Source organism: Megalopta genalis, chromosome 2 (assembly GCF_051020955.1).
Source record: "Megalopta genalis isolate 19385.01 chromosome 2, iyMegGena1_principal, whole genome shotgun sequence".
Classification (NCBI taxonomy): domain Eukaryota; kingdom Metazoa; phylum Arthropoda; class Insecta; order Hymenoptera; family Halictidae; genus Megalopta; species Megalopta genalis.
Window position 1 is genome coordinate 2,759,277 of NC_135014.1, and position 18,002 is coordinate 2,777,278.

At 46.1% G+C, this 18,002-nt stretch overlaps 1 protein-coding gene across 2 annotated transcripts in view; it reads right to left on the reverse strand.

The window, feature by feature from the left end:
• Window positions 1–18,002, reverse strand: part of dachs (unconventional myosin-IXb-like dachs) — a 235,793-nt gene that overhangs the window by 78,337 nt on the left and 139,454 nt on the right. Inside the window, exon 1 of one of the 2 annotated variants that reach the window (XM_033475819.2) lies at window positions 8,853–9,846. The exons of the other annotated variant lie outside the window; for it this stretch is intronic. Within the exon in view, the coding sequence (XP_033331710.1) occupies window positions 8,853–8,943 (91 nt within the window). The 5' untranslated portion in view covers window positions 8,944–9,846. Of the gene's footprint in view, window positions 1–8,852; window positions 9,847–18,002 lie in introns of those variants that run through there. 2 annotated transcript variants of the gene reach the window in all.

Here is an 18,002-nt window from a genome sequence, read left to right on the forward strand (position 1 = left end):
GGCGAGCCCGAAATATAAGCCAACTTCGAGCATTTTTTTCTCGTGGACCGGCCGACGCTGCTCGATAAACGTTCCCGCGTTTTGAAAGAGCGGACTTTCGACGATATATCGTGATTTTTTTCATTCGACTCCGACGATTCGTTAAGAAACTGTGACCGATCCACCGGAGGTCCTCCCAAAAACGGAAACATGATACCGGATTTCGTGCTGGTCGATCTTGCGAATTATTTTCTCGGGAAATTTAAGAAATTGTTGCAGCAATGTTTATTGCGTTCGAAAGAGCGCTCCTCGGAGAGCATCCCGGGATTTTTTTTATTTAGGGAAGCTCATCCGCTGCGACATTATGGCGCGGTAGAACTTCGATTGTTCGAACTCAATATCGATGGTTGAGCTCTTTTTATTTATATTCGATGAATTATTAATAATATTACCTTGCGAAATAGTAACGCTTTATAAACATTACTTTGTAAAATAATATCACTTTATAAATATTCCTTTATCAAAATTGTTATATTTGTGGCGAATGTTGCAACGGAACTCGTTGAAAGTCGGAATAAATTTCTGATTGTTACGACGATAATATCTTTACAATGCAATAATAACGATATTACGTTATAACAATAAAACATTGTATCGACATACAATTTAATACATTTAACGTACATTTAAACTACATTTAATGTGTAGATAATATATGAATTATACTCGTAGTCGACGTTGTTAACGTACAAACGAACGACGAACGAGTTACAACAAATGAATTGGCGCAAAATTTAACGTAAATGATACACGCGAGACGCGTTGCATAAATACATCGTATTAAACACCACGATACGAACGTATCGTTGCGATCTGATCGAGTCGTGAATCAAAAAACCAATGAGTTCGTACGATTTCTGTAAATCCGTCGTTAAAAGACAGCTCCAGCCCGACGGTGTAAATTTTCCCGCGGCACGCCGCCGTCCGTTAAACAAACAAATAGAACCCGTTGATCCCGTTCAAAAAGCGATCCCGTTTTATTCCGGCGATTCGTTTGGCGTCGCGCGGCGAGGACTCTATAAAATAGGTTCTGCTCCGCGGCCGATAAAACAATTCGTGATATTTAGTTCGGCGTGTTGAAACGAACGAAAATAAAATCGCCGGGCCCGGCCCGGTCCGAAAGATAATCCTTCTTTATCACCGCGATCGGTGCGGTTCATATATATTTTTTTTTTCCGGAATCGTGCCGTTGTACTTTTGCGTCGCGTTCCACAAGGATTCCGCGATAAAAAACGTCCCGGCGCGGCGCGCCGCGAGCACCAAAACTGTTCGAAAAATTCCGGTTACCGCGCGGGAATCCGGAAACAAAAAGAAACAAAATACAAAGAAGGAAAGAGGAACGAAAAAAGAAACCATCGGAATGACGGATGTTCGATCGTTATTTTCCTGTTAGAAACGCGAGATAAACGTCTCTCGATTACGGAGTCGTCGTCGTCGTCGTCGTCGTCGTCGCGATCGCCGCGGCACATAAATCTCGCCGTTCCGGATCGCGCACGTGTTCGAACGCAACGCACGATCCCTCGATTGGCCAATCGGCCGCGTTGTTACTTAACAACGGAAATCGGTCCCGCGCGTCCTTTTTCGCGGGCCCCGCAAGCAGAAAACGCACCGCTCGAAGCCTGTGGGAACTGCGTGGGCGTGAGAAACCGGCCGCGCTCGATTCGGCAAGCAGTCGCGCGAAACAGCGAGAGACCCAGTGAGACTAAGTATGAGAGAGAGAGAGAGAGAGAGGGAGGGTGAGCAAGAGGGGGAGAGAAAGGGGATAAAATAAGAGAGCAAGAAAGAACAGAGAGAGAGAGAGAGAGAGAGAAAGAGGGACGGAGAGAAAGAGGGATAAAATGAGAGAGCGAGAGAGCGCACGAGAGAGAGCGAGCAACAGAGAGAGCGAGTGAGAGAGAGAGCTAGCGAGAGAGAGCGTGTGAGAGAGAACGTACAAGAGAGAGAGAGAGCGAGAGAAAGCACGTGCGAGAGAGAGCGTGCGAGAGAGAGCGAGCGAGAGAGAGAGCGAGCAACAGAGAGAGCGAGTGAGGGAGAGAGCGAGCAACAGAGAGAGCGATTGAGAGAGAGAGCGATCGAGAGAGAGAGAACCGGAGAGAGAGAGAGAATCGAACTGGGAGAGAGAGAGAACCGGAAAGAGAGAAAGAGAAAGTGAAGATAGTGAACCGGAGAGAGAGAGAGAGAGAGAGAGAGAGAAAGAGAGAAGAGAAAAGAGTGAAGAGAGACAGAGACAGAGAGAGAAAGAGAAGATAGAGAACCAGAGAGAGAGAGCATGCGAGAGAGAGCGAGATAGAGCGAGCGAGAAAGAGAGAGAATAGAGAGAGGGTGAGCGAGAGGGGGAGAGAAAGGGGGCAACATAAGAGAGCGAGAGAGATCGGAGAGAGAGAGAGAAAGAGGTAGAACGAGAGGGGGAGAGAAAGGGGGATAAAATAAGAGAGCGAAAGAGAACAGAGAGAGGGAAAGAGGGAAGAACGAATCGCGGCGGAGCATAGTCCTCTTACGATTCAGAGGCCGGCGTTTTTAACTTTGTTCGCCGGCAGTTTCCCGGTTTATTCGGTTCCCTTTCCTTTTTACGCGAGATATAGCGCAAGAAACGACGGGCGAAACGATGATAAAGCACTTAATGTTTCAGCGCGTGGTTTATGAGAGGAAACAATATGCCTCCGGGGATTAATGTATAAAGTAAGAATTACGATTGCTATCGCGGCGAAGGAAGGAAAATAAACTGTGATGAGATAATAAATTTCGTTAACTGCGCGAGCGGCGCCGCGACGGCCTGTAGAATCACAAGCCCGCGGCTTTCCCGGGAAAATACGCACACGCGTGCCGGAAAAATAGCGGCCGCGAAGAAAAAGGGAGAAAGAAAGGAGTGGGGGGGGGGGGGGGAACGGGAGAGACGCGCGGGTGAGAAGCCGCGAAATAAAGCGTGCGCCGTGGGAAATGCTCGAAATTTTAATCTCTGTCGCGTCAAGGGGATTACGGGAATCGCGTACGTGACGGGAATCGCGGGCCCCCGTGTAAATTCTAGAAAAATAGAGCGGGCAAGAAGCCTCTCCTAGCAGCCGCGGATATTCTACGGATACGCTGTCTCCCGCAGCCATCGAATATGCATCCGGCGACGCGGCGCGGCGTCTCGCAGTGCTCCGGCGAACCGAAATTATTTTAGCGTTGTTTCGCTGTTTTTAAGATCGTTGTATAATAGGTCGTTGAATTCGTCTCGACCCCAACTAAAATATTGTCGAATCAAAGATACGCATTAACGTTTCAAAAATCGGGGCGACCGGGATTTTCTATGAAAAAACGACTGGTTTCCGCAAGTTTCTGCATTCTAATTTGTAGAAGAGCGAACACTGAACAACTTTTGCTGGAAACATTTTCTTGCCAGATCATCGGAAATGTCTGGAAAATCATGCGCTCCGTTTCGGAACCGGAGACCACCGCGGAGATTCGCGACGTTGCGCGAATTCGCCGCGAAAATCCGACTGGAAATCGACAAAAAATCACTCCAGATGCTATCGAGGATGTTGCCGGAACTCCGTTGCGAAAATCCGGCGTCGCAGTGCCGCGAAAATTCCGCGAAAAGCTTCCGTTCCCGGAGGAGAACGCGGTTGCAAGCGTCGACTACGGTCTCGGGAATTTTAGTCGAGAGTCTCTCGCGCCGCGGTGATCGGAACACGAATTCCTTCGTCCCTGGGACGCGGATTAAATATTTTTCATCAATTAAATTTATGTTGCGACTGTTTAGTCTGCGTATTCGAGGATAGTTCGTCGAGTTTTCCTTTACTCGTAGTTCGTTAAGAAATTATTTAGAATTTGTAGAACGAATTTATTTCGTCGAGTTTTGCGACGGATGACGAGAATACTGTTTCGAGGGAACAGTGAGTAATTAGAGGAATATTCGTACAATAAAAGACCTGTTATTTAAGTACATAAATTGCACTTTATCGGACGGAGAATTGCGGAGCCGTGTTTCGCCGCGGCAGGAGAGCGTAGTCTTCCGGAAGACCGGGAGATTCTTGAAACGAAAAAAAGTGGGAGAGGAGCGAGGAAGTTCGTTCCGGTTGAATAATTCGTTGGCCGTGTTAGCTCGCGCGAGCGACACTCGTCCGGGCGTAAAATAAACTGAACTGTTTACGAGCGCGGACGAAGACGAACGCTGGGGGCCAGATAACTGAACCGCGGCCGTATAAATGTGAAACGCGAGCGCGGCGCCGGGCGAGAGGAAAATCTCCGCGGTTTCCCCCCCCCCCCCTGAAGAAGACCTTAACCCGTCCGTCCGGCGGTGGCAAGAATGCAGCCGGGGGTAATCAGCGTGGAGAAACCGCGAGGACTGTTTTAACTGTAAAACGCAGGTAACACATCTCTCCTCGGGACGAAAGGCTGCTCGTTTTCAGCCGGCCAGGGCCGTAGCACGTGCCCTCCGGGGCCCTTAACTTAGTTTCTACTACTCTCATCTGCCTGTCGCTACTTCACTCTCTCTCTCTCTCTCTCTCGCTTTTCATTCTCTCTCTTTCACTTTTTATTCTCTCTCCTTCTATTTCATTTTTTATTATCTCTCTCTCTCTCTCGCTCTCTTTCTCGCACTCTCTCTCTCTTTCACTTTTTATTCTCTCTCTCGCTCTCTCTGTTTCTCTCGTTTTTCATTTTCTCTCTCCCTCTCGCTCTCTCACTCTCTCTCTCTCACTTTCTAACTCTCTCTGTCTCTCTCTCGCTCTCTCTCTCTCGTTTTCTCACTTTTTCTCTCTCGCTTTTCATTCACTCTCTCTCTCTCTCTCTCTCTCTCCTTCTCTCTCTCTCACTTTTTATTCTCTCTCTCGCTCTCTCTGTTTCTCTCACTTTACATTTTCTCTCTCCCTCTCTCTCTCATTTTTTATTCTCTCTCTCGCTCTCTCACTCTCTCTCTGTCGCTTTCTCATTCTCTGTCTCTCTCTCGCTCTCTCACTTTCTATTCTCTCTCTCTCGCTCTCTCACTCTCTTTCTCTCTGTCTCTCTTTCTTACTCTCTATCTTCGCCTCTTCCTCCCCCTTCGTTTCTCCCTATTTTACTCCTCCCCCTCTCTCCGTCTCCCTCCCTCCCTCCCTCTCGCTCTCGCTTCTCCACTTGTCTCGTTAAAGAACCGGCAATTCCGAAATACTGTAGCCCCGTAAAAGAGGAGCCACTTGTAACTTGATTACAGTTCAGACTGTTGAATCGAGTCCCGCGCGACGAATAAAACCGGGACGGTTTTGATGGCCGCGTAAAAAGAAACAGGCCGGGAGGGCCAAGAATGAAATGCAAAGGAGGAACGACCGGGACGCGGCGGACTTTCCCAACGGCCATTACAAAAATTCACCCTTAATCCCGCCCCACCGAGGAGGGGATCTCCTCTTTCTCGAGATGCCGAGAAACTCGGGCTCCAACGGGGAACCACTTTTCCGGCGCGCGAATCGGACCGTGGATCTTCGTGCAAAACGGGCGAGTCGAGTGCGAGTCACGGAACTGCGTTTGTTGTTCGTGAAGATCAATTTCTTTTACTTCGAAAGATACGCGAGAGAGATTTTATCTTTAGTTGAAATTTTTCCTAGTTCGAAGCAATTATTCTGGTAAAAACGTTCTTCGTTCTTCGTTGGTTAAAACGGGAGAGACAACTGACGTCCGTCGATTTGACGCTCGTCTGTTTCCAGATTTGTTAGAATATTATTCGCGGAATAATTGAAAAACAATTTACAGTAAATTGTCGAGAATTTTCCTTCAGCTTGCAAACAAAAATGGATAATTTGGGAGGGAGGAGATACGGTTATTCGAGCCTTGCGCCTCGTTTTTATAATTGTCGGCAATCGGATATTATAAAAATGAGCCACCAGGCTCGAATAATCGTATCTCTTCTTCGCAAAATGCCCATTTTCGTGTACAATCCGCGCGTCAATTACGGAGAATTTGCTGTATTTCGGAGCAGAAGTGGTTCGAATTACAATTATTTCGAATTACAGTAAATTCTGCCCGATTCTCCCACAGCTTGTAAACAGAAATGGATAATTTGTAAAGAGGAGATACGATTATACAGCACTTTTTTTATAGCTACCGATCGTCAACAACTATAAAAACGAGCTGTATCGTCCGTAGGAAGATACACTAAATTCTGTCTAATTGACGTCAAAAATTGTACAGAAAAATGGAGAATTTTGGAAGAGGAGAGCGGTTGTTTTTATAATTGTTGACAATCGGTAACTATAAAAACGAGATGCGAGGCTCGAATAATCGTATCCCTGCTTTGCAAATCGTCCATTTTTTGTTCACAAGCTGAAAGAAAACTCGGGAGAATTTACTGTAATTGTGACGTCGTTAACGAATGTTACATACACCTGTAGAGCGAGCTGTCGACGCAGAATCAATGTAAAATCTGGCTCTTCGTGAAATAAAAAAGAATTAGCAGTGCGGTTCTCCGATTCAAAACATGAACAAGTTGAAAATAATTTTCTCTTTTCAATATGTCTAGTGTTCTAGGTATCGACAACTATCAAAGGCCACGTTAGAGGCATATGTAATTAAACATAATTGTTGATTATAGTATAATATAATATAATATAGTATGATTATAGTATAATATAATATAATATAATATGATTGTAGTATATTATAATATAATATAACATAATATGATTGTAGTATATTATAATATAATATAATATGATTGTAGTATAATATAATATAATATAATATGATTGTAGTATAATATAATATAATATAGTATGATTATAGTATAATATAATATAATATAGTATGATTATAGTATAATATAATATAATATAGTATGATTATAGTATAATATAATATAATATAATATGATTGTAGTATATTATAATATAATATAACATAATATGATTGTAGTACATTATAATATAATATAACATAATATGATTGTAGTACATTATAATATAATATAATATAGTATGATTATAGTATAATATAATATAATATAGTATGATTATAGTATAATATAATATAATATAGTATGATTATAGTATAATATAATATAATATAATATGATTGTAGTATATTATAATATAATATAACATAATATGATTGTAGTATATTATAATATAATATAATATGATTGTAGTATAATATAATATAATATAATATGATTGTAGTATAATATAATATAATATAATATGATTGTAGTATAATATAATATAATATAATATGATTATAGTATAATATAACATAATATAATTATATTATATATATTATTAATTATATTATAATATTTTGATTTAGAATGATGAGTTCTACGCGAGGTTGTTAATATTTAATTTACGTCTATAGCTTCGTCCGCCGTAAAGGTGGATGCAAATCACGCGAAATAGGAACGTTAGACATCAATTTCAAGGACACAGAAACAATCAGCATCGTTCTCCTTCTCCTATTAGATTCAGAACGATGCACTTCTACATATTTTTCAATTCTTCGATCCTTCCTCTGTTCCAAAGCATGTAAAGACTAAACCTGCCAAGCGTGAACATAAGTGGTATGATTTTCCTCTGCGAAACGACGCGATCGAATTTATTCAGACTTTCTGCGATCTTCGTTAGAAGCTATGCCCGCGCGACCAGAGACATTTATTACATTGTTTCCCATAGAAACATCGTTGCAATTTCAATAACGTTTATTTCGTAGCTGGTGCAGGTCCATTTCTTTTTAGTTATAAATAAAAGGGTTGCACTGAATTAATCAGAAATTACGTGATATCTAATTTAAGAAAAAAAAGAAAATGGACTCACTTTCGAAATAAACGGTTATATTGTTGAATAAATAAATATGAATTGTTGAATATATAATAATATATAATATATAATTGTTGAATAAAAAATATGAAACGGGTGACTTGACCGGTACTAATTTCAATAATTGAGCCGTTTATTTCGAAGCTGATGCAGATTCATTTTTTTCGGTCATAAATATAAAGGTTGCACTAAATTAATCACATGATATCTCATTTTTTAAAAAAATTGGATTCACTTTCGTAATAAACGGTCCAATTGTTGAACGAAAAATATAAAACGGGTGATTTGACTGGCACTAATTTCAATAATTGGGCCGTTTATTTCGAAGCTGATGCAGATCCATTTTTTTCGGTCATAAATATAAAGGTTGCACTAAATTAATCACATGATATCTCATTTTTTAAAAAAATGGACTCACTTTCAAATTGAACGATCCAATTGTTGAACGAAAAATATAAAACGGGTGACTTGACCGTCACCAATTTCAATAATTGGGCCGTTCATTTCGAAGCTGGTGCAGGTCCATTTCCTTTTAGTCATAAATAAAAAAAGGTTGCACTGAGTTAATCACAAATGACATGATATCTCATTTAAAAAAAAAATGGACTCACTTTCGAAATAAACGGTCCAATTGACGACCGAAAACTACGAAACGAGTCGTATAATAGTCACCGGCATTATCGTCGTTAAATCGTGCCATAAATCCGTAGATCAACCGTACAACATTCGCGTAGCAGTCGGACCATGCACAGAGCGTAAAAGAACGGTCCCGAATGACCCGAAAACCGGCGCCGACACGATCCGGGCCCGACACGATCGCCCGACGAGGAGAGCAGGGTCGGTCAGGCCCCAGCGAATTCGACGAAACTTTCGGTCGGTTCCCAGGCGCTGTTAGCGCATCCCTTCCCCGGGACTGGTCGCATTTAAATCGTATCGGTGCGCGTCGTGTATCGTCGCGGAGGAAGCGGCTCCTCGAGCGAGAGGAGAGAGAGAGCAAGAAAGAGAGAGAGAGAGAGAGAGAGAGAGCTTGGCTCAGCTCGACCAATGGCGTACCTTGTAGCTTCTTCTCGGTCTCCCAGAACTTCTGCAGCTCCGTGAAGTACTTGTCCAGTATGAAGACCTTGGAGAGGCCGAGGGTGGCCATCTCAGACGCTCGGGGCTCGTTATCGGCCAGAATTTTCCTCCGTTCAGAGCTCGCGGGCTCGCGCGCGAGCCGAGCCGTGCCTCGTTCCGCGCCCGCGCGCGCTCGCGCGTGCACAAGAAGCACCGCGACGCGAGGACAACAAACCTGGCCCGAGATGGAAGAAGAACGCGAGAGACACGGAACGCGCGCACGCACGCACGCGGAATCGGGCCGAACAGGATAAGAACAGGGGAGGAGGAGGGGGAGACGAGGATGCTCAGAGCAGATCGCAGCAAGGTCCCGCGAGCCGCTTGAACGTGTCCTCGGCGCACTCGTCACCGCACTCGCACATCTTCTCCTGGTTCACCTGATCATCTACTAGCTGTCACTGGGCCGTCGCACCGACGAAAACACTCGACGGTCTTCACATAGCACTCCCGCAAGATCCCACGGGCCTGGCCGATTCTGCACGATATCCGAATTCGGGTGAGGACGCGCGCGCGCGGTCCTGGCCCACCTCGAGAAATTTCGAGAAACGCCGAGGAAGCTCTCGAGCTACTCCTCAGCGTCCTCGGCCACCTCCGGGTTCCCTCCGGGTTCCCTCCTGGTTCCTCCGTCCAGGACGCTCCGCCAGGCGGATGAACGCGTCGACGTGAATCCACTGCCGGATGGCGTCCGTGGGCCCGGTCTCGACACCTGTTACGTCTCCCCAAGCTCAGAGGTTTCGGCTCGAAGCCAGACGGGCCCGCGTCCGCAGGAGAGCACGAAGAGCGGCGACTCGCCGAGTCGAACTGGGCGTCATTGTTGGCTGGAACCCACCTCCGTGGCCTGCCTCTGCCCGGGCCCTATCTCTTCTAAGGCCGCTTCGGGATAACTCCGGGAGCACCGGCGACGAGCTTCGACGCGAGTTAGGCGGAACGGACTACGTTGCCGTGGCCGCGGCGCGCCGCGCCGAGCCGAGCCGAGCCGGGGCCCAGCTTGTCTGGCCGAGCAACAGGGCCCCGAGCCGCAGGGTGGGGGCTGCAGCGGTCCAGTCCGGGGGGACCGTTGCTCGCCGACTCGCCGACCCGCCGCCGCCGGCTCCTCGGCCTCCTCGGCTCGCGCGGATGCTGCTGCTGCTGCCCAGCGGAAAAATCGACTCGGATCGCCTAGACTCGCTTCGCATCGCCAGCTGCCACCTCGACCTCCGGGGCCCGACCGAACGCGGCTTCGAGAGAGCAAGCCTATTCCGCTCCCGCTTCTCTTTCCGACGAGCACCGACGCCGCCGCCATCGGGCCCAGCCGAACCCGACCTCTCCGGCTACTCTTCTCGTTCGATGAACCGTTCCTGTGTTTACGTATGCGCGAGATGCAACCACGCTAAAGGATTGATACTCCGCCGGCCGGGGCCTTGGACCCAGCCGAGCCTACCGCGGTCATTCAGAAGCGCCGCTTTCGGTTTAGTTTCGATGCGTGGACGACGACTTTACCGGGGATTTTCACGCTGGCGATCGTTTCGTCGACTTTTGGTGGTTGTTTTCATCGTTTTTGGTGGTTGCGTCGTCCCTCTTGTTTCTTTTCTTCTTCGTTTGTTTATATCTGTCGCTCAAGCGGCGTAATGTTGTGCTATTGTTGCAAGCACGATGCGCCGATTTGTTTAACCCTTTGCGAGTCCCCCATTCGAGCGGCGACTCCGAGATGTCATTAGAAATTGTTGCAGCACGATTAAAAATAATTTTAGTAATCAAGCTTGATTGTATTTGGAGAAATGGTGAAAGCGCAACTATTGCACGAGACACGGCATTCAATTTTGTATGTTCAAAATGCACTATATTATATAAAATGGAAATAAGAAGAACTATTTTATGGAAGTCAGAAGAATTATTTTAAATTTTACGTTAATTTGGCCGCGAGTGCGAAGGGTTGAAAAATGTGCCGTCGTGTCAAGGTTTTTTCAAGTTGTTTACGAGGCTGTTTAGTTTAAAGGGGAATTTCTGTTTCCCAGAAATAATTTATAATATAAATTATCTTTTCCTTTCTTAGAAATTATTACAAACGAAAAACTTCTGATCAATGCAACTATGAAGAAAATGGTGTGGCAAGGGGTTATTTAATTCTGATTTTTTATATGTAATATAAATATAATATAATATAATATAATATAATATAATATAATATAATATAATATAATATAATATAATATAATATAATATAATATAATATAATATAATATAATATATAATATAATATAATATAATATAATATAGTATAATATATAATATAATATAATATAAATTATCTTCTTTCTTCTTAGAAATTATTACGATCGAAAAATTTTTGATCATCGTAACCACGAAGAAAATAATACGGCAAGATATTAAAGAGAAGGTCCATTATTTTCCCAGGGAAGTGCTAAATTAAATATTAGTGTTAAAAATTATTATTAATAATTATGCAAATTATTATAATTGTATATTATTATCGTAATTGTGTAAATTTAACACTTAATTAACATTAAGTGTTAAAAACATCCCCAAAAGGTCCCGTATTTTTCGGACAATTACACTTGTTCAAATAGAAGTTCCATCACTTCCATTCGCAAGAACTGCCAAAACAATCGCGCCATTGTCGTAATATCAACGAATATATCTCGTTTAAAAAGAAGCTCCGCCATATTCTCCCAGAAAAATGTCCAAAAGACTGCGCGTTTCTCCAACAGTCGGTCCGAAAAAAAGGTCCACTGTCCCCGAAAAAGAAGCCGAAAGCCACGAACATTTTTCGAACATTCACCAGCGCGCTGTTTCGATCAAAACGGCCGATTAATTTCCACCGGACGACTTTCATTTCCAAGCGGATCCGCGTCGCCTCAACAATTTGAGAAGTCGGGGACCGTCGGCGCGAGAAAGAGGGGAGAGACGCGTCGGACGGGCCTAATTGCAGCGCGTCCGCGCGCTCTCCGCTCGTTTTCGGCAGCCGAACGTTAGCCGACGCGTAGAGATAATTGCCCGTTAGGTCGGCTTATTGCTAATTGCTCGTTACAGCGGGGTATCTAGCGCGGTCCCTAGCCCGATGATTTATGCCGGATAGCGCGTGCGCGCGCGCGCGCGCGGTCAACGTTAATGGACGCGAGCGACTGCGTTCGTAAAAACCGAGCCGGGGTTCCGCCGAATTAGCCTACTTTTCCAATGCCTCGCGACGAACGGGGACAGCGGGGCAAGAAATCGGTCGTCGAAGGGTCACTGGAGCCGAGCCTCCGCCGAATTTCCGCTCCGTTCGCGGCCGGAAATCGCTGGAGCCGCGCGCGGATGAAAGAGGAACATCGAGTGCTCGAGCGTTACGCGGCTCTCGGGGCCCTAGGCGATTTTCTAATTAACCGGCCCCGTGCCCTGACGCGATTGTCATTGGCCGGCGCGCGGTCTCCTTTTTTTTTCGAACCCTTAACGCGGCGAGTAACGAACCCGCGTCGTAAAAGAGAAATCGAGGCGGCGTCGTAGTCGCCGGACGGACGTCTCCGTCTTCTTGGCGTCCCGTGGACGCCCAAGTAAAAGTGCATTCCAGGTGCGCGCGCGCACTTATTCCGAGGGCCGTGGAATTCTATAAAGAAACATCCGGAATAACGCCCAGGTCAATAATATCTTTCCGTAGTTCGTAGGAAACCGCCGCTCGAAATTCACGGTTTTCGTTTACGTTCCACCGTCACGGAGTTCCGGCGGAATTCCAATCGAATTACTCGGGGAATTATAATTACAAAGCGGTTCGATTACGATCCTGTTCGAGTTGCATTGTATTTCAATCGCACTCGCGATCAAATCGATTAGTAATCGAATGAACCGAAAGCTTTGAATTATGCAACTGAATCGCAACGCAATGGAATCAGTGTTTCAACCAACCGCGGCGTGCTCGCCGTTTTACCGTAAAATCCGATCGAATTTGTCGAAACGTTTTCGAGACGAAGACGTGAGAATTTTGAATGGCCGGTAGCCGCGGCTCGAACGACGAATACGTACAGGGTGATCGAAAATTATTGTACGAGCGTGAAACGAGGGATTCCCGAGGTGATTTCAAGCAACTTTTTCCTTTGCGGAAATGCGATCCGCGGCTTCGTTCACGAGTTATCAACGAAAAACACGGACCAATCGGAGAGCGAGCGCGACCGGGGCTCCGCCCTCGCGGCCAATGCCGCGTCGCGCCGGCCGTCTGACGCGGCGCCAGTGGTCGCGAGGGCGGAGCGTCGGCCGCGCGCGTTCACTCGTGCGACGAGAGCTCTGACGTCGGTCACTGTTTTTCGTTAGTAATTCGTAAACAAATCCGCGGATCGCATTTTCGCCGAGGAAAAAGTTACCTCGAATGAACCCTGGAACCGCTCTCGTTTTCCGCCGATAGAATCATTTTGGTGCACCCAGTATACACGTTTCTCGCGGTGTAATTGAAAAAGTTCCAAGTACATAATAGTTTCAGGAGAAGAGCCGGCTCGTCAAACAAATCCGTTTCTCGGGTCGGACCGGGTTATTAAGTCCGCTCGCGTCCGATTAACGGATCCAGTTTGTTATAAACGCATAAAATCCTGCCGTCTGCGCGCAACTTACGTCCTATGATAATGAGGATAATGATGCAGCGGACGATGGGACGGGATGCGGCGGGGGGTTTCGCCGGCGCGGTTATTAAGTCCCGCGGAACCGACGCTGTTGTTTATAAATAAAGTTTTACGCCCGGCCGTGGTCGCGCACGAAGCCGGTAAAATACTCTAATGTTCGGCGGCCGTCGAACGTGAATGCGAAGGCGAACTTTTTACGTGGAGGTCACTTGCCCGTCGGCGCTGCGAGTCCGAATTTTCCTAAGCGCGTGGAAATTCGAAATTCAAGCCAGGTTATCGAGCCTGATATTTTCCGGGCGTGCACGTTTCGCCGGGCCGCGCGTCGCCGTATTTCCCGGTTTTCGATTTTCGGTGTAGTTTCGCGCGCGGACTATAGCCGAGACGCCCAACTATTATTACGTACAAGTCTACAGTTTCCACGGGATATTGACTGCCTCGGCGGAGAGTGCAGATACTCGGGTGCGGGCGGAAGGAGAGAGAGAAGGAGAGAGAAGAGACAAGAGAGAAGATAGAAGCTAGAAGATAGAAAAGCAGAGACAGAGAGAGAGAGAAAGACCGGAAAGAGAGAGAGAGAGAGAGAGAGAGAAAGAGAAAATAGAGGGAACCAGAGAGAGAGAGAGAGAGAGAGAGAGAGACCGAAAAGAGAGAGAGAAAGAGAAGATATAGAACCAGAGAGAGAGAGAGAGAGAATCGGAGGGAGAGAGAATCGGAAAGAGAGAGAGAACCAGAGAGAGAGAAAAGGGATCAGAGGGAGAGAGAAAACCAGAGAGAGAGAGAGAGAGAGAATTGGAGGGAGAGAGAGAACCGGAAAGAGAGAGAGAGTTGAAGGGGGAGAGAGAACCGGAAAGAGAGAGAGAGAGAATCGAAGGGGGAGTGAGAGAGAACCAGAAAGAGAGAAAGAGCAAGTGAGGATAGTGAACCGGAGGAAGAGAGAAAGAAAGAGAGAAAGAGAGAAAGAGAATCGAAGCGAGAGAGAGCGCGCGCGCGAGAGAGAAAGAGAGAACCGGAAAGAGAGAAAGAGAAATAACCGGAGAGAGAGATCCGGAAAGAGGGAGAGAGAGAGCGAGAGAGGAGCGCGAGAGAGAGCGAGAGAGGGCGAGACAGTGCGCGAGAGAGTGCGAGAGAACTAGCGCGAGAGAGAAAGAGCGCGTCAGAGAGAACCAGAGAGAGAGAAAGAGAGAGAGAACCAGAGAGAGAGAGAGAGAGAATCGGAGGGAAAGAGAGAGAGAGAAGATAGAACCGGTGAGAGAGAGGAAGAGAGAGAGAACCGGGGAGAGAGAGAGAGATAGAGAGAGGATCAAAGGGATAGAGAGAACCGAAGAGGGAGAGAGAATCAGAGAGAGAAAGAGAACCAGAGAGAGAGAGAGAGAGAGAGAGAGAGAAGATAGAGAAACGAAGACAGAGCGAAAGGGGGAGAGAGAAAAGGGAGCAGATTATTACCCGACGCACTACCCCGGAGCGTGTCGAGTGACTTTATCATTCCGCGAAGTATCCGATTTCTTGAGAGCCGTTCACAATACACCCCCGCGTTCGCGCACACGCTCAGTCACTCATTTAGCGGCGACGCTCGTTCCGCGGGAAACTTTCCTGCGCGAACTTCCGCGCTCCGGCATACGCCCGCGAACTTAAAGTGCCGTATTTACAGGCAGTTGTCGCTCGAACGTTTCCTGCTCGTCGCGGCTGCCGCATATAGTCGCGCCACGCCGCGCCGCGCCGCGCCGCGCCGTTTAAAACGCCGGCCAGGGCTGGAAATCCGAGGGTGGTATCCGAATCCTACGAGACGCACCAAAGTTCCTGAGTGCCTTTTTCCAGGAACTCCGCGAGACGCGTTTCCCCATACTTCCGCGAACAATGGGCGAAACCTGGTGGTTCGCGATGCGACCACCGCCACTCGCTACGTCACCGTTTCGGAGATTTCCTTCTCGGCCGCCATTACCGAGATTCTAAAAATATTTCTTCTATGGGAAATTCGATCGGTGATTTTATCTCTTTCGAAATAAATGTCGCCCTGATTACTGTACGTCGACACGATCTGTAACTTTCATAACAGAATCGAAATTTTAACTGCCTAAGACCTGTTAAACGAGTAAACCACTTTTCGAAATTTCCGATAATTGTTTGATGTGTTTTTGGCTTGATCTTGTTACAGCATAATCTTGTTAGAACATAAGAAACAGGTTGTCAAGTAGAGGCGAATGAAATATAAAAATGATACTTTTTAAAACAAAAGAACAAAACATTGCATTTATAAAACTAGTCTAAATCACAGAAAAGAGATAATATAATCGACTTCTTAGATGTATCTTGCTATACTTAAAGCAATTCAATAACCGAGGTCTTACGTCCGATGATTGATACGTCTAGTTTCTATTACTGCGCGCTGGAACTGGATTCAGTTTTTCGCATCTTCTTCGACGCGTACACTGATTACTGAGCCCTCCCGTGGAAAACCACGTATTACATCTAACCTCGTTTTCTTGGTCCGTGAAATGCACGTATTCTTTTCTTTCTTGAACGATCGTCGTAAATTATGCTAAATAACTTAGTACGGAATATCTTTTTACAGTTTTTACAGTCTTCTTATAGGATTATTTATTTAGAACTGATCACAGTAATTGAAGCACAGTTATTAGATCCGTGAACAGAAGTCGACGCACAGTAACTGGATCAGTGACCAGAAATCGACGCAAAGTAACGAAACCAGTGTACAATAATTGGAGCACAGTAATTAGATAAGTGTACAGAAATCGACACACACACAGTAACTGGATCAGTGAACAAAAATCGAGGCGAAGTAACAAAACCAGCGTACAATAATTGAAGCACAGTAATTAGATCCGTGTGCAGAAGTCGACGCACAGTAACTGGATCAATGTACAGTAATTGAAGCATAGTAACGAAATCGGTGTACAGTAATTTAAGCACAGTAATTAGATCCGTGTACAGAAGTCGATGCACAGTAACTGGATCAGTGAAAAAAAAATCGACGCATAGTAATAAAACCAGCGTACAATAATTAAAGCACAGTAATTAGATAAGTGTACAGAAATTACACACAGTAACTGGATCAGTGAACAAAAATCGACGCATAGTAACAAAACCAGTGTACAATAATTGAAGCACAGTAATTAGATCCGTGTACAGAAGTCGACGCACAGTAACTGGATCAGTGAACAAAAATCGACGCATAGTAATAAAACCAGCGTACAATAATTAAAGCACAGTAATTAGATAAGTGTACAGAAATTGACACACACAGTAACTGGATCAGTGACCAGAAATCGACGCAAAGTAACGAAACCAGCGTACAATAATCAAATCACAGTAATTAGATCCGTGTACAGAAATCAATACACACAGTAACTGGATCAGTGACCAGAAACCGACGCAAAGTAACGAAACCAGCGTACAATAATTGGAGCACAGTAATTAGATTCGTATACAGAAATCGACGCACACAGTAACTGGATCAGTGTACAGAAACCGACTGAAAACCTGATCCCAGTAGTTTCCGTCGTACACACACGACGCACGAGTCTACTACGTTCTTAAAAAAAGAAAATGGCTACCCACCCTCTGGGTACGTAAAACCCAGTTTCGCGACAGATTGCAGCTTTCTTCTATCAAAAACAGACCAAAACATTGTCATTGGATCCGTGGATCCGTCAGGCGGCGCCGGCGGAACCGGTTTCCTCCGAAGAAAATCAGAAAGCCCGCGTTACTCGCGGCATATTGGAGCACGTTTTTGCCATATTGCCTACTGTAATCTCGCAGCTCCGTGCGGCGGCCGCGGCACCGCCGGGGCGAGAGCGTGTCTGCAGCGCAAGGCGCGGCAAAGAATAGCAAACAGATCAGCATGTTCGCGGCTCTGATTAAAACATTGCAGCAGTTTCTCCGCAGCTGTTGGCGGCGGTTCTTGCGTGCCGCGCGGATCCCAACAGCCTCGATCGCGGACCGCGGAGAATCGCGATCGATCGGGCCGCGGCAAAAACCGTGGCGCGGTCAATCGCGCAGCAGCGCCTGGATCGTTCTCGATCCCGATCGATCCCGATCGACAAAGCAGCTACAAACCGGCGCGAGCGTCACGCGATTCGCGTCATCGGGATGGCCAATGAATGGTTTCCACGAGGCTCGCGACTGCGGACCGGGGACCGGATACCGGCCGAAACAGGATCGAGACGGTGGTCTCGTTTCGACGACGGGCCACGGTGGCCATCGGTCGCCGATCGACCGGCAATGTAGGCGGAGAAAATCGTGGCGGATGATCGGAGGGCCGGGGGAACCACAGTGGGATGGCTCTATCAGAGATATTGGACATTAGAATGAAATATAAACATGAATATAAAATCTTGATCATTATTTTCCTTCGTCGAGAATGTGTTAGCATTTCGGAATTATGTTCAACAGTTTCTTTTCCATTTTGTGAGTAATTGTCTCAGGATGTTTAATGATAGTCGCATATGTAAAATATATGCAGTAATGTCTCTCTAATCGACGCTCGAATTGT